The 17,010-nt window shown below is 39.8% G+C and overlaps 1 protein-coding gene and 1 long non-coding RNA gene across 3 annotated transcripts in view; one reads left to right on the forward strand and one right to left on the reverse strand.

Annotated features, from left to right (window-relative positions):
* The window catches only part of CD84 (CD84 molecule), a 62,720-nt gene extending 45,727 nt beyond the window's left edge, over positions 1–16,993 (forward strand). For both annotated transcript variants that reach the window (XM_082477298.1, XM_082477299.1), the window contains one exon: positions 135–16,993. In XM_082477298.1, coding sequence (XP_082333424.1) covers positions 135–200 — 66 coding nt within the window. In that variant the 3' untranslated portion in view covers positions 201–16,993. The remainder of the gene's footprint in view (positions 1–134) is intronic.
* The window catches only part of LOC309639868, a 423,467-nt gene that overhangs the window by 342,293 nt on the left and 64,164 nt on the right, over positions 1–17,010 (reverse strand). The gene's annotated exons all lie outside the window — the stretch shown is intronic.

Genomic DNA, 17,010 nt, shown 5'->3' on the forward strand with positions numbered 1-17,010 from the left:
AGTTTACCCCAGAACCAGGGAAATCTAAGGCATCTGTCTGTGCCATTTGCATGACTCTCGAGGGCTCCTTGTGGGACTGGAATTCCCTACCAGCACCTTTCAGTCAACATGTCCTCCTTCTCCCTTTTGTGCAGATGGGGAAAACCAACACTCAGGACAGCAAACCTCCTGGGACTTCAAGCTATGAAATCGTGATCTAGGCTCCCAGATGGAATTCTCCCCATGGAAACTGAGCTACAACCATACCTACTGGCAGATGCTCCAGACCTAGACTTGCTCTTCCCAAATCTTACCTGGAGATTGCAAATCACCAGATCCCAACACGTAAGCAAAGAAGCAAACACTCTGTTGCTGGGCATAGCTCTTGCCTAGATAAGCAAATGGATGCATGCCCTTCCTGAAATCGCTCCCTTCCTGATGGATGACAAGGCAGGTCCTTTGGCACAGTGCTTCCCACCCTTCTTCACATCGCAGCACATGGAGAAAATACTTTTATGGTCTAATGGGATAAACAGTCAAGATTGCTCATGGCTGGAGGCTGTGTATACCCAGAGGTGATGACTCTTCCCAGCAACCCCATATGTGAAGAATCCACATTTTGCACACCTGTAATCTGCCATGACACACCACTTAGGAGCCTCTGCTCACACTCAATATATGGGAGGAGCCCTGGTGCATGGCTTCCCCAAGTCCACACAGCACCTTGGGCAGATTAGCCCCTCACCTGAGTACATGGCTTGGCATGTAGAGTGTGGACTGCATGTCAGCCTCTGTTTGTCCCTTTGCCTGGGAAACTTTGTTCAGGGTACACCTGGCTGGACCAGCCCAACCCTATATGACTGTGTGGCATGGGAAGCCATCAGAGTTGTGGCTCTCAGCTGTGCAGACACAGTCTCCCAATAGAGTGTTGGAAAATGCTCTTTCTGTAGGAACTAGACTGCTGGGGTATTTTTCTTCAGACTCCACTTCAGAAACCTCATAATATATTTTTTTCTGGCCACATTTTCCTTCTATATCACTCTGTGATTGTTAATTTTATGTGTCAACTTGATTGGACCATGGGGTGCCCAGATATCTGGTTAAACATTATTCAGGCTGTGAGTGTGAGGGATGAGATAAACATTTGAATTGGTAGACTGAGTAAAGCAGATTAATCTTCCCCTCCATTGTGGGTGGGCATCACCAAATCCATTGAAAACCTGAATAGAACCAAAAGGCAGAGTAAGGGAAAATCCATTCTCTCTCTCTGCCTGTCTTTGAAGTGGGACATCAGTCTTCTCCTGCCTTAGGACTTGCACATGGACTGGAACGTCCACGATCAGCTGTCCTGGTTCTCAGGCCTTCGGACTCAGACCAGAACTAAACCATCACCTCTCCAGTTTGCTGATTACAGATCTTGAAAGTTTTCAATCTCCATAACCACATGAGTCAATTCCTTTATAGCTATTTCCTGTTGGTTCTGTTTCTCTGCAGAACCAGGCTAATACACACTCCAAACAGCCTCATCAAGAAGAAGAAGCCATATCCAGTAACCCCATTCTCTAAAAGGAATTGCTCAGCTATGTTTCTGGCACTTTAGGGGAACCCAACCATCAAAACAATAGACCTTGAAGGAAGCAGTCATTCTCTAGAGGGAACTTGGTAGATGAAAGTATAGATGATGAAATTGGGTTCACCTCAGTTCCTAAGGCTCAGCCCAGAAAGCCGTGGAGTTCAAGCTGATGTTAATGGCCCTCCCCCTTCCCCTGACAGCACTGAGGAGGAATCACCTATGGCTGAGCAGAACATTGAAGTAAGCATTTGAAAAATTGTTTCCCTTATGTGTTAGCAAACATAACCAGCTAAATTCTAAACCCCCATGAACAATCCAAGGCTGGATAGCAGAAATAAACTGCATTTAGGCAGAATGAAGTTGTTAGTCCCCATTAATGGGTCCCTAGAACCACCTAGTCCTGACTCTCATTAGCACTGTGTTGGGGGTTGCAAGATCTCCAAAGTGTAAGATGAGCATGATGTCTGCCCTGGTCTAACTACAGCACAAACACTACAGTTAAATTCTGAACTACATGCTACAGGGAGTGGCATGAGCTAGCACAGTCAGAAAAGATCTTATGGAGGAAGTGCAGCTGAAGCTGGACCTCAAAGGATGGATGGGATTTGGCAGAGAATGAAGAAGACAGAAGACATCCAAGTGAGGAAGGCATGAAAGAAAGAAAAGGACTGGATCTGTGTCATGTATTTGGGGTACCTCCCCAGATATACCACGCATGTTCACAGTCCCTTGCCTGTGTGTGGCACAGTGCTCAGATGGAATGTGTGCCCCCATCCCCTGTCCATTTACACATCCTTCAATACCCAGCTCAAATGTCACCTCGTCTATGAAGCTTTCCCTGATATCACTAGTCAAATTAACTATGGTTCTTTTTGCACTCCTTCCCCCACCCCTTTGGTCTTTCTGTCATTAAAACTCATTTTATTCTACCTTACAGTATAGATTATTATTTGTTTCCCTCTATATTGTCCATTACTTAAAGGCAAGGCCCATGACTTCATGATCATGAAGAGGTGATCATGAGAGGTAATAGCTTTATTCATCTCTGCATCTACCGCCAACCAGCATGATGCCTTGTACGTTGTTTGTGAGCTATAAATGCTGTTGAATAGAATTGAAAGTGACCAGCCAGCTTGCAAAGAAGATACATATTGGAAATACTGATGGATAGGAGCCAATAAGCACAGTGGAATCAAATCGTGGCAAGCATTACATATCAAGAGGCAGATATCAGAGGCTATTCCTAGTATAAGGACACTTTGGAGGGAGAAGATTTTCAGAGTTAGACAGACCAGCTAAGACATCAAGTGATGCAATGAACCAGGTGTGAAGAGGTGAAAGGCAGTCACCCTAGGGAAGGGTATGAAGGAAGAAATAAAAAGATGTGGTCCTAAAGGATGAAGAAATTCCAAAGTCACACTGAACAGGCTGTTTCTTCTAAAATAAAAGTACTCCTTTATGTGAATTGAAGGATTGCTCCTGAATATCTTCATTCTGTAACTGCTGCCCCTGCCTCTCTCTGGTGTGCTTACTCAGTCACATTCTTAGTATCCTAACACCCCAGTGGAAAGGTGGGGTGGGAGAGAAAGAAAAGAAAGAAAGAAAGAGAGAGAGAGAGAAAGGAAGAAAGAAAGAAAGAAAGAAAGAAAGAAAGGAAGGAAGGAAGGAAGGAAGGAAGGAAGGAAGGAAGGAAGGAAGGGGGAAGGAAGGGGAAAGGAAGGGGGAGAAAGGAAAGAAGAAAGGAAAGAACCAGAGATAAGTGTTCCTTAAGTCTTCCAGGAGAACTAACCTGGGATGGAACCAGTGCACAGGAATTCTTCAAGTGGGCTTTGGGACTCAGGACCACCGTGTTTGATTCTTTCCTATGAATCTTCCGATTTATGAAGACGTAAGCTACTCACCCCATTCCCAAGGGCTCAGTTCTCAGATAATCCTTCTGTAAAATGAATGAGATCTTATTTTCCCCTTCACATATTTCCACACAAACTAGATTATGAACAACAGGTCTATAAAATCAAAGTATTCTTTCAATGGAAGAGCATCTTGTATCAGCCAAAGATGTGCTAGTTTAAAAGTGTGCATTGAGGGCTTCCCTGGTGGCGCAGTGGTTGAGAATCTGCCTGCCAATGCAGGAAACACGGGTTCGAGCCCTGGTCTGGGAAAATCCCACATGCTGCAGAGCAACTAGGCCTGTGAGCCACAACTACTGAGCTTGCGCATCTGGAGCTTGTGCTCCGCAACAAGAGAGGCCGCGACAGTGAGAGGCCCGCGCACCGCGATGAAGAGTGGTCCCCGCTTGCCGCAACTAGAGAAAGCCCTTGCACAGAAACGAAGACCCAACACAGCCAAAAATAAATATAAATAAATAAATAAATAATTTTTTAAAAAATGTGCATTGAAAATGAAATTGAAATCTGAGGGGCAGGGCCCTCTAGTGGAAAGCACCGGTAAGACAGGACACTCCCTCGCAAGTCAGCGTGAGCTTTAACAGGGAACTGAGAGAATAAGAAGTTGCAGTTAATGCCTCTCAGAAAAAGAAAGTGAAGCTGATTTAAAATTAGATTTTTTTAAAGCTATAGAACATTATGAACTGCACAGCCCACAAGAGAAGAGCTGGACTGGGCCACCTATGGAAAGTGGGCATAGGAAGGAGCCTGGCTGGTCCAGGCTATGTAAACAGAGAGCACTTCTCATGGTTACTCCTGGAGAAAAGAAATGACCGGGCTATATTCTCTTCAAGATCCATTACTTTCCTTCTATTTGAATTTTCCCTGAATTTCCCTTGATTTGTAAAATTTTCTCGCCTGTAATTAGTGACAGTCCCTATTGGCTGTAAAATGAAGCTTAAGGACACAATAGGAAAAAGTGTAATGAGTGGTCACAAATGTGGACTCTGATGCTAGAGTACCTGGGTCTAAATCCTGGTTTCTTAGATATGTGACCTTGGGCAAGTTATTTTAACCTCTCTGTGCCTCAGTTTTCCCATCTGTAAAATAGGGATAATACTGGCTCCTACCTTGTAGGGTTGATGTGGGATTAAATGAGGTGTTCCATGCCTGCACACAGTAAAGCCCTGGATCATTATATTAGCTGTTCTTATAGGCCTGAAACCGTCATAAGATGCTAAACCAAAATTATGAAATAAGGTTCTTGCAACAGAAATGTATCTGATATTGTGCTAAACTAACATGGTATATCAAACTTTTAACTCTCAATCCTCAACTCAATATCTGCTCCTAGTATTTCACTTATTACACTACATCCTAGTTACCTGATAACATACCTGTCTCCTCAACTAGTGAGAGCACAGGGGCTATGTCTGAATAATAGTGATGAAATAAAGAGCTATTTGAGGGCAGGGAGCCTGTAATAGTTAATTGAGGGCTTACTTTGTACACCAACTGCTACACTAGATGCTGTAAAATAGAAATTAACTCTTCTAGTTTACATTAAGGCTGAGGGAGTAAATACCTTAGCAAAGCCAGTAAGCTTGGGAAGACAGGATTTGAACTCAGGACTTCTTGTCATCAAGGGCCAAGTACTTGCACTCTACCATGCTGCCTCCCTTTACCTGCTCTGGATTCCCAACACATGGCACTTTGCTTCAAGTATAGCACACACCTGGCACCTTGCTTGACACATAATAGGTGGCCCACAAATATTTATTGAATGAATATGTACATATAATAATATTTTAAAGACAATAACTGCAGCTCCAAGTCAACATGTTCATATATTAATTCCATTGTTCTCTGGATAACCACCCAACTTTCCTTTTGGGAACAGCCATTAAAGAAACTTGGATAGAAACCCTCTCTGCATTTTGGACAGAGCTAGTTTCCTAGCAAACAAGGAATCCAGGTCTTAAGCATTTCTGATGAGTTGTTACAAAATGAGAAAAACACAGTGTAAATTTCCACTATTGATACCACAAGAAAAACAGGAACAGAAGAGGTAAGAACTGGGGAGTTGTGCTATACTATTTCATGGTTAAGAAACAGCTATGCACCTTGAGATTTTAATGATCCTCCATCCAAGTGTGAGGAGCCCTTGATGGTTTTTCATATTAAAGTGTTAATACATTTTGACAAAGGCCCATTAGTAAAAGTCCTGAAGTTCTGATTTGAGGAAGCAAAGTAATGACTAGTACATTCTCTAGAGGCTTGTAGACTTTGAGAAATTTATTTAGAGAATGCATAAGAGAACTATCTTCTCTTTGGATGATAATTATTATCATCACTCTTGCTCGCTGATTGCCCAGGCAGTTTTGAATAGCCCTACACAAGCCTCTGGGTTTAGCTGCATCAACTCTGGGACCTGAAAGTGGCCATATCTTTGCAAGTGGAAAATAGAGATTTTTTTTCTTATGAGGTCTTATCATAGGCAAATAATTACATAAATTATCTGCCAGGGAATTTTAAAAAATACACATAATCTCAATCACTAATTTATAATCTATATTTCCAACTGCTTATGGGTCATTTCTGCATGGATGTCAGAAGTCACCTTAAATTCAGTGTGCCCAAAATTGAACTCACAGGTCTTTCCTTGACCTCCCCAACTTGCTTTCTGTCTGTTTCCACTGTGCTAGTTAATGGCCCACCAAATCATAATAGCTGACACTTACTGAGTGCTTACTATGTACCATTCCCGCCCTGATGTTTTATATGTATTCACCCATTTAAAGCCCATAAAAAACATTAAAACTTATCTACCCCCAAAGTAGATGCAATCATCCTCCATTTTACAAGTTCAGAAAGGCTAAGTAACTCAGACAAACAAATATTTAAACCAGGAATCAATTCCTAGTCTTCCAACTCCAGGGGCTGTGTCCTGAACTGCTATTCTTCACTGCTTCACCAATCAGCAGCTACCCAAAGCAGAGAAATCTTTTATCCTTGAGTCTTCTTTCTTTCTTCCCATCACCTCACCTCCCCCCTATGTCTAATCAGCTATTAGGTCCTGTCAATTCCAACTCCTCTATATGGCTCCTCTCAACCATGTCTCCTCAATCTAATTCTCAAGCACACCCTCCCTCTCTATCCCAGTCTCTCAGTTCATTCCTTTATCATTTATTACCTGGGCTGCTATCACATAAAGAGCAATCTTTCTAAAACATGGAAGTTATCACTTCATTTTCCTGTGGGACCAGACTCCTTAGCAATCTGACCCATCAGATTTTCCAGGCCCCCTCACCTGCCTCTTCTCTAGGCTCCAGCCACATAGAAATATCGTGAGTCCATGAACTCACCAAATCCTTTTCCACTCCCATGCTTTTCCCCATGCTGCATCCCCCACCTGAAATGCCTTTCTCTCCATTCCATCTATGGCTCTTTCATATTTCAAGGATCAGACCAAGTATCCCCTCTTTGTGTAGCCTTCCAAAACCTCCCACTCAAAGCTAAATATATAGCTCCCTATTTACACTCCTACAGCATTTAGTACATAAGTGCATAATAGTAGCATTTATCATATTCTTTTATAATTATATAGCTGTGGCATTTTCTTAACTGCCTGCCCAACTGGTCAATAAGTTGTTTTGGCTCAGAACACTTTCTCCTCTTCTTTGTGTCCACAGTACCTAATAAACCTTGGATCCTCAAAAACTTGGATTAATTAATACAAGCATGAAGATTATGCTCACTAGTAGCAAATGCTGCTAAACCTATTTCAGAAGCTAGGTGCCATGTTTGTAACAGGGTATTTTATCCTTTCTACATGTTATCTTTTATTTCATGCATTTGTAAATTTCCATTAATAAAGTATTGTCCACACCTTGTAAGTAGCTAAGAAATGAGACTACAAGCTCCATTTCAGCAAGTAAACCCAAAAATATTTGATGATGCATCTATTCTGTTTGTGTCTTACTTTGCTTTTTCAAGAAAAGAAGAGATAAAATAAGTAGCTGAAACATCAAAGACTATCAACAATACGATAAAGGCTCTGAGCAGCTGAGAACTCAGACACTGAATAGACACAAAGTTACCATGGATTGAGTAGTCAGACAGAGAATGGGGAAAAGGAAGTCTGTTGTGAGAGAGATGACCAGGATCCTGAGAGAAGATGGAAAACATAGAGATAGGGAGGACCAGGACCAGAAACAAGAAACCAGAGTACAGCAGAGGCATATGGCTAGAGGTAGAGCAGGGAGTTCTGCCTTGATCATCCTAGAAACAGAGAAATTGGGCACTTAAATCATATGTTTTGGGGTCCATTTCCCTCCAGTACAAGAGCTTTGTCTTATTCATCTCTTCAGTAAGAGCGCTCATCACAGAAGCCAATGCCTAGGAGAGCTTAATAAATATTTGCTGATTCACTTTGTTATAAAGCAGAAGCTAGCACACCATTGTAGAGCAATTATACTCCAATAAAGATGTTAATAAATAAATAAATAAATAAATAAATAAATAAATATTTGTTGAACTGAACTCGGATTGGGACCCAGACATCAAGAGTAGAATAGAAGTCCTGGAAACCACTTTGAGTCTGTTTCTAGGGAATTTGAGAGTAAGATTGCATGGATCACCCACAGTGCCACTTGGAGAAAAGGGATAAAAGGACTAGGTTTTTCAATGACGAGACTAGGGTGTGGTTCCCTCAGAATTATGGGTGCAGGGCCTCAGGATGTTTTGTAAAACTTTGAAGAAATGACTTGCTAAGAGGTGGTATGTGAGATAGCAAACAGTACCTTCTAGATCTGAAACCACTTCCTTTACTCTCTACTTATCAAAGAAACTTCAGATCCTCTGCTCTGAGCAACTCTTTGCAAATACGCTTGGGCTCCCAGCTCCCACAGTTACATCTCTTCATCCGTTTCTTGTTGGGCTGAAATGGAACCACTACCCAGAAGAATTTCAGAGCCACCTGTGTAGCAACTTTATAAACAGATACAGATAATCTTGAGAAGATTTTTAAAAATTTTTGGTGGTGTTTTTCTAGTGCCCTCTGAGGTTCTGGCACATTTCATTTAATTTAATCTACACATTAGCCTTAGGACTCTCCCTCTGTCTGAAATGTTTTACCACCCACTCCGTACCTTCACTACCTCTAATACACACTTCACTTAGTTAATGCCCAATCATCCCTCAGGGCTCAGCTCAAATGTCCCTTCCTGAGGGAAGTCTTCTGTTCTTCAAACCATGTCTGATGCCCATTTTTACTCTCATTATACTAGATCTCTTTCCACCACAGCAGTTTTCAAATTTTATCTTTAAATATTTCTCCTTGTGATTATCTGATCAATGTCTCTCTTTCCCCACTAGACTGTGAGCTCCATCAGGGCACAGATCACATCTGATTTTGCTCATCATTTGTATCCACAATGTCTGATCCTGTGCAAGTTGCAGAGGAAGTCCTCAATGTATAATATTTTGATTAACTAGTGAAGATGCAACAGTTTGTACAGCCTTTAACTGTCTTACCTTACCTGGAATGAGTAATTCTTTGGCACATGTCTCAATGACAAAGCTATTTAATTCCAAAGTATATTCCCTTAATAAGTTTCCAACCTTCAGATGGAAATGCAATAGACAAATACTGGCTTTACTTCCTGTGTAGAAAACATAGTTAAGAATTAGAAAACACAGAAAAGAGTTAACATTAACAATGTGGGCCTAAGACTGCTATCCTTTGAAAGGTGTGCTTACAAGGTTGGCCCTTGGCTGGTGTCTGGGAACTTGGATTTGGGGAGAGTTCTACCATTCCCTGATAAGAGGGAGTCACTGAACTTAAACTGTTTATACAAACAATTTGCTTTGTGCGGAACACCTGCTTTCCTTCTGGGATTCTGAAATTTTGTACATGCTAGGTAGACAGCGCCTGCATGACTATTGATAAAAACCCTGGAATCCTAGGCTCAGACAAACTTCTCTAGTAGAAAATATTTCACACTTGTTGTCATCACATGTCACTAGAGGAATTAAGCATATCCTGTGTGACTCCACTGGGAGAAGCCTCTTGGAAGCTTGTACCTTGATTTCTCCTGGACACCACTCTATATACCATCTCCTTTTACTGATTTTGCTTTGTATTTATTCACTGTAATAACTCACAGCCATGCGTATAACTATATGCTGAATCCTATAAGTCCTCGTAGTGAACCATTGAATGTGGAAGTGGTCTTGAAAATCCCTGACATACCTCCTTGAATGTTTTTATAATCCATTCAACTTTTCTTCTTTCATCCAGCAGTAGCTACAGCAGTCAAGCCACTATCATCTCTTACCTGGACAACAGCACTTTACCTCCTGAAGTCACACTTGCCCTGGTCCAATCCATTCTCTACACCACAGCCAGAGTGATCTTTCCAAAACACAAACATAACGCCATCTTGTGGCAGGGATAACAAATGGATTGCTCTGGTATATAGATTTACATCCATAATAGTTCATAAGTTGAAAGATTATAACTAGAAGAACTTCTTTAACCAGAGGTAAAATGGAAAATATACTCAGTTATCTAATTCCCCAAGCGGCACCAAGCCTAGACCGTCTTATGAGCTAGCTCCACCACCTTCAATGAAAGGATAATTTCTATGTAATTTTAACTGTTCCAAAGTGTAAAAAATAGTGGAAAATTTCAAAATTCATTGAGCACTATTAATATAGCACTGATTCCAAACTAGATGAGGATGATTCCCAAAATAGAAAAATATAGACCAGGGATCAGCAAACTACATCCTGTGGACAAATCCAGTCTTCCAAGTGTTTTTATATAGGTCGTGGGTTAAGAATATTTTTTACCATTTTTAAAAGTTGGAAAAACTCAAAAGAAGAATAATATTTGGTGACATGCAAAAATTATATGAAATTCAAATTTCAGTGTTAATAAATAAAATTTTGCTGGAACACTCCCAATACTCATTTATTTACGTATTGACTGGGGCTGCTTTCATGCTACAACAGCAAAGTTGAATAGTTGCAGTGGAGACTGTACAGCCCCCAAAGTCTAAAAATATTCACTATCTTGACCTTTACGGAAAAAAATTTGTCATTTCCTGATATTGATCAGTCTCACTTATTAATATAAATGTTAAAAATCTTAATTCAAATTTTAGTAAATTGAACCAAGCAAGGAATTAAAAGGAAAAAATTGTAATCAAGTAGGGGTTCTCTCCAGAATGCAGAAATGATTTATCTTTAAGAAATCTTTTATTTTTAATTAATTAATTAATTTATTTATTTATTTATGGCTGTGTTGGGTCTTCGTTTCTGTGCGAGGGCTTTCTCTAGTTGCGGCGAGCAGGGGCCACTCCTCATCGCGGTGCGCGGGCCTCTGACTATCGCGGCCTCTCTTGTTGTGGAGCACAGGCTCAGCAGCTGTGGCTCACGGACCCAGTTGCTCCGCAGCATGTGGGATCCCCCCAGACCAGGGCTCGAACCCGTGTCCCCTGCACTGGCAGGCAGGCTCTCAACCACTGCGCCACCAGGGAAGCCCAAGAAATCTTTTTTAAAAAATTTTTTATTGAAGTATAGTTGATTTACAATGTTGTGCCAATCTCTGCTATACAGCAAAGTGACTCAGTTATACTCATATAGACATTCTTTTTTTATATTCTTTTCCATTATGGTTTACCATAGGATATTGAATATAGTTCCCTGTGCTATATATTAGGACCTTGTTGTTTATCCATCTTAAATGTAACGGTTTTCATCTACCAACCCCAAACTCCCAGTCCATCTCTCTCCCTCCCCACTCCCCCTTGGCAACCACAAGTCTGTTCTCTATGGCTATGAGTCTGTTTCTGTTTTGTAGATAGGTTCATTTGTGCCATATTTTAGATTCCACATATAAGTGATATCATATGGTGTTTGTCTTTCTCTTTCTGACTTACTTCACTTAGTATAATAAGATCTAGATGCATCCATGTTGCTGTAAATGGCATTATTTTGTTCTTTTTTAGGGCTGAGTAGAATTCCATTGTATATATGTACCACATCTTCTTTATCCATTCATCTGTCGATGGACATTTAGGTTGTCTCCATGTTTTGGCTATTGTGAATAGTGCTGCTATGAACATAGGGGTGCATGTATCTTTTTGAATTATAGTTTTGTCCAGGTATCTGCCCAGGAGTGGGATTGCTGGATCATATGATAATTCTATTTTTAGTTTTCTGAGGAACCTCCATAATGTTTTCCATAGTGACTGTACCAACTTACATTCCCACCAACAGTGTAGGTGGGTTCCCTTTTCTCCACACCTTCTCTAGCATTTGTTATTTGTAGACTTTTTAATGACAGCCATTCTGACTGGTGTGAGGTGGTACCTCACTGTAGTTTTGATTTGCATTTCTTTAATAATTAGTGATGTTGAGCATCTTTTCATGTGCCTACTGGCCATCTGTGTGTCTTCTTTGGAGAAATGTCTATTAAGGTCTTCTGTCCATTTTTCGATTGGGTTGTTTGTTTTTTTGTTGTTGAGTTGTATGAGCTGTTTGTATATTTTGGAGATTATGCTCTTGTCCATGGTATCATTTGCAAATATTTTCTCCCATCTATTCCGTAGGTTGTCTTTTGGTTTTTGTTTGGTTTTTTGTTTGTTTTTATGGTCTGCTGTGCAAAAGCTTGTAAGTTTGGTTGGGTTCTATTTGTTTATTTTTACTTTTATTTCTACTGCCTTGGGAGACTGGCCTAAGAAAACATTGGTACAGGTTGTGTCAGAGAATGTTTTGCCTATGCTTTTTCTAGGAGTTTTATGGTGTTATGTCTTATGTTTAAGTCTTTAAGCCATTTGAGTTTATTTTTGTGCATGGTGTGAAGGTGTGTTCTAACTTCATTGATTTACATGAAGCTGTCCAACTTTCCCAGCACCACTTGCTGAAGAAACTGTCTTTTCCCCATTTTATATTCTTGCCTCCTTTGTTGAAGATTAATTGACTGTAGGTGTGTGGGTTTATTTCTGGGCTCTCTGCTCTGTTCCATTGATCCATATGCCTGTTTTTGTACCAATATCCCACTGTTTTGATTACTGTAGCTTTGCAGTATTGTCTGAAGTCTGGGAGAGTTATGCCTCCTGCTTTGTTTTTTTTTTTCCTCAGGATTGCTCTGTTAATTCTCGGTCTTTTATGGTTCCATATAAATTTTTGGATTATTTGTTCTAGTTCTATGAAAAAATGTCATGGGTAATTTGATAGGGATCACATTAAATCTGTAGATTGCTTTGGGTAGTATTGCCATTTTAACAATATTAATTCTTCCAATCCAAGAGCATGGGATATCTTTCCATTTCTTTGAGTCCTCTTTTATTTCCTTTATTAATGTTTTAGAGTACTCAGCATATAAATATTTCACTTCCTTGGTCAGGTTTACTCCAGGTATTTATCTTTCTTTGGTGCAATTTTAAAAAGTATCTTTTTTGCATTCCCTTTCTAATATTTCATTGTTAGTGTAAAGGAATGCAACTGATTTCTGAATGTTAATCTTCTACCCTCCTACTTTGCTGAATTCATTTATTAGATCTAGTAGTTTTTGCGTGGAGTCCCTAGGTTTTCTATATATAATATCATGTCATTTGCATATAGTGACAATTTTACCTCTTCCCTTCCAATTTGGATAACTTTTCTTTTCCAGTCTGATTGCTGTGACTGGGATTTCCAATACTATGTTGAAGAGAAGTGGTGAGAGTGGGCATCCTTGTCTTGTTCCAGATTTTAGCAAGAAGGCTTTCAACTTCTCACCATTGAGTATTATATTGGCTGTGGGTTTGTCATAAATGGCTTTTATTATCTTGAGATATGTTCCCTATATTCCCACTTTGGTAAGAGTTTTTTTCATGAATTGATGTTGAATTTTGTCAAATGCTTTTTCTGCATCTATTGAGATGATCATGTGGCTTTTGACTTTTATCTTGTTAATGTGGTGTATTACATTGATTGATTGATTTGCATATGTTGAACCATCCTTGTGAACCTGGGATGAATCCCACTTGGTCGTGGTATATGACCATTTTTATGTGTTGCTGGATTCGGTTTGCTAACATTTTGTTGAGAATTTTTACATCTATATTCATCAAAGATACTGACCTGTAATTTTCTTTTTCGGTGGTGTCTTTGTCTGGTTTTGGTATCAGGGTGATGGTGGCTTCATAGGATGTCTTTGGGAGTGTTCCCTCCTCTTCAGTCTTTTGGAAGAATTTGAGAAGAATCAGTGTAAGTTCTTTGTATGTTTGGTAGAATTCACTTGTGAAGCCATCTGATCCTGGACCTTTGTTTGTAGGAAGTTTTTTTATTACAGATTCTATTTCACTTCTAGTGATAGGTCTGTTCAAATTATCTATTTCTTCTTGATTCAGTTTTGCTGGGCTGTATGTTTCTAGGAAGTTGTCCATTTCTTCTAGGTTGTCAAATTTGTTGGCATATAATTGTTCATAGTATTCTCTCTCTTTTTTTTAATTCCTGTGGTATCAGTTGAGCTTTCTCCTTTTTCATTTCTTATTTTGTTTATTTGGGTTCTCTGTCTTTTCTTCTTGGTGAACCTGGCCAGGGATTTGTTAATTTTGTTTTTGCTTTCAAAGAACCAGCTCTTGGTTTTGTTGCTTTTTTCTATTGTTTTTTTAAAATCTCTATTTATTTATTTTCTCCCTGATCTTTATTATTTCCTTCCTTCTGCTGACTTTAGGTTTTGTTCTTCTTTTTCTAATTCTTTTAGGTGGTGAGTTAGGTTGTTTATTTGAGATTTTTCTTCCTTTTGATGAAAGTCTGTATCATATTAACATCCCTCTAAGAAACGTTTTTGCTGCATCCCATAGATTTTGTAGGTTATGTTTTCATTGTCATTTGTCTCAAGGTATTTTTTAATTTCCTTTGTGACTTCCTCATTGACCCATTGGTTTTTTAGTATCATGCTATTTAGTCTCCACATAATCATTTTTTTTTCTCATTTCTTTTCCTGTGGTTGATTTCTAGTTTCATGCCATTGTGGTCAGAGAAGATGCTTGAAATAATTTCTATACTCTTAAATTTCTTAAAGTTAGTTTTGTGCCCTAGGATGTGGTCAATTCTAGAGAATGTTCCATGTGCACTTGAAAAGAATGTATATTCTGTGGTTTTTTTTGGATGTAGTGCCCTGAAAATATCAATTAAGTCTAACTGTTCTATTGTATAATTTAGGACCTCTGTTGCCTCATTGGTTCTCTGTCTGGAAGATCTGTCCATTGATGTGAGTGGGGTGTTAACGTCTCTTAGTATTTTTGTATTCCTATCAATTTCTCCATTTATGTCTGTTAGTATTTGTTTTATGTATTTGGGTCTTCCTATGTTAGGTGCATATATGTTGATGAGTGTAAAAGTCTCTTCTTGTATTGATTCTTTTATCATTATATAGTGTACTTCTTTATCTTTCTTTATAGCCTTTGCTTTAAAGACTATTTTGTCTGATGTGAGTATTGCAACTCCCACTTCCTTGTCATGTCCATTTGCATGAAATAACTTTTTTTTTTTTGGCTGCATTAGGTCTTCATTGCTGCATGTGGGCTTTCTCTAGTTGTGGCAAATGGGGGTTACTCTTTGTTGTGGTGTGCAGGCTTCTTATTGTGGTGGCTTCTCTTGTTGTGGAGCATGGGCTGTAGGCGTGCAGGCTTCAGTAGTTGCAGCATGTGGACTCAGTAGTTGTGGCACATGGGCCCTAGAGCACAGGCTCAGTAGTTGTGGTGCACAGGCTTAGTTGATCTGTGGCATGTGGGATCTTCCCAGAGCAGGGATCAAACCCATGTCCCCTTCATTGGTAGGCAGATTCTTAACTACAGCACCACCAGGGAAGTCCCTGCATGAAATATCTTTTTCCATCCCCTCACTATCAATCTATGTGTGCCCTTTTCCCTAAAGTAGGTCTCTTGTAGGCAGCATAGTGTAAGCTCTTGTCTTTTAAATCCAGCCTGCCACTCTATCTCTTTTGATTGGAACATTGAGTCCATTAACATTTAAAGTAGTTATTGATATATATGTATTTATTGCCATTTCAAACCTTGTTTTCCAGTTGATTCTTTATTTCTTCTTTGTTCCTTTCTTTTTTCTTTTTGTGGTTTGATGATTTCCTTTTATTTTATACTTGTGTTCTCTTCTTTTAGGTTTTTGTGACTCTATTGTAAGTTCTTTATTTGTGGTTACCCTGTTTTTCCAATATGTTAACCCATTCCTATATCTGCTTGCTTTAGACTGATAGTGATATAGACTCAAACACATTCTAAAAAAAAGGAAAAAGAGGGCTTCCCTGGTGGCTCAGTGGTTAAGAATCTGCCTGCCAATGCAGGGGACATGGGTTTGAGCCCTGGTCCGGGAAGATCCCACATGGCACAGAGCAACTACGTCCGTGTGCCACAACTACTGAACCTGTGCTCTAGAGCCCGCAAGCCACAACTACTGAGCCTGCATGCCTAGAGTCCATGCTCTGCAACAAGAGAAGCCACCACAATGAGGAGCCTGCACACTGCAATGAAGAGTAGTCCCTGCTCGCTGCAACTAGAGAAAGCCTGCATGCAGCAACAAAGACCCAACACAGCCAAAAAAAGTAAAAATAAATAAAATAAATAAAATTTTAAAAATAAATTAAAAAAAAGAATCTGGATTTTCTTACTCTCCTTCCCCACACTTTATGATTTTGATGTCTCTTTTTACATCTTCATGTTTATCCTTTGGCTGTTCCTTGTGTTTACCATTGCTTTCACAAATAGGATTTTTTTCTTTTTTATCTGTATACTGGGTAATTTAAGTGATTTACTTTCCAGTTGGATTTACTCCTTCTTATTTCTTCTTGCTTCTTTTCTATTTAGAGATGACCTTTCAATATTTCTTTTAGGATAGGTTTAGTATTGCTGTATTCTTTTAGTTTTTGCTTTTCTGAGAAATTCTTTATTTCTCCACCTATTTTAAATGATAGTCTTGCTGGGTAGAGTATTCTAGGTGGCAGATTTTTCTCTTTCGAGACTTTGAATATATTTTGCAAAAGAAATCTTTTATTGCAAGGTTTTCTTTAAACACATTAAAGGGGAGGGAAAAAATAATCATCTGGAGAGATTCCAAAAAATGTATTTGATTAAATTCAACCCTGAATGACCAAAACAATCCTGAAAAGGAACAAAGTTAGAGGGCTCACACTTTCTGATTTCAAAACTTACTACAAAGTTACAGTAATCAAAACAGTGTGGCAGGGGTTTCCCTGGTGGCGCAGTGGTTGAGAATCTGCCTGCCGATGCGGGGGACACGGGTTCGAGCCCTGGTCTGGGAAGATCCCACATGCCGCGGAACAACTAGGCCCGTGAGCCACAACTACTGAGCCTGCGCATCTGGAGCCTGTGCTCCTCAACAAGAGAGGCCGCGATAGTGAGAGGCCCGCACACCACGATGAAGAGTGGCCCCCACTTGGCACAACTAGAGAAAGCCCTCGCACAGAAACGAAGACCCAACACAGCCATAAATTAAAAAAAAAAAATTTAATTAAAAAAAAAAAACAGTGTGGCAGGGGCA

The sequence above is a fragment of the Balaenoptera physalus genome (genome assembly GCF_965194825.1).
Source record: "Balaenoptera physalus genome assembly, chromosome: 1".
Classification (NCBI taxonomy): domain Eukaryota; kingdom Metazoa; phylum Chordata; class Mammalia; order Artiodactyla; family Balaenopteridae; genus Balaenoptera; species Balaenoptera physalus.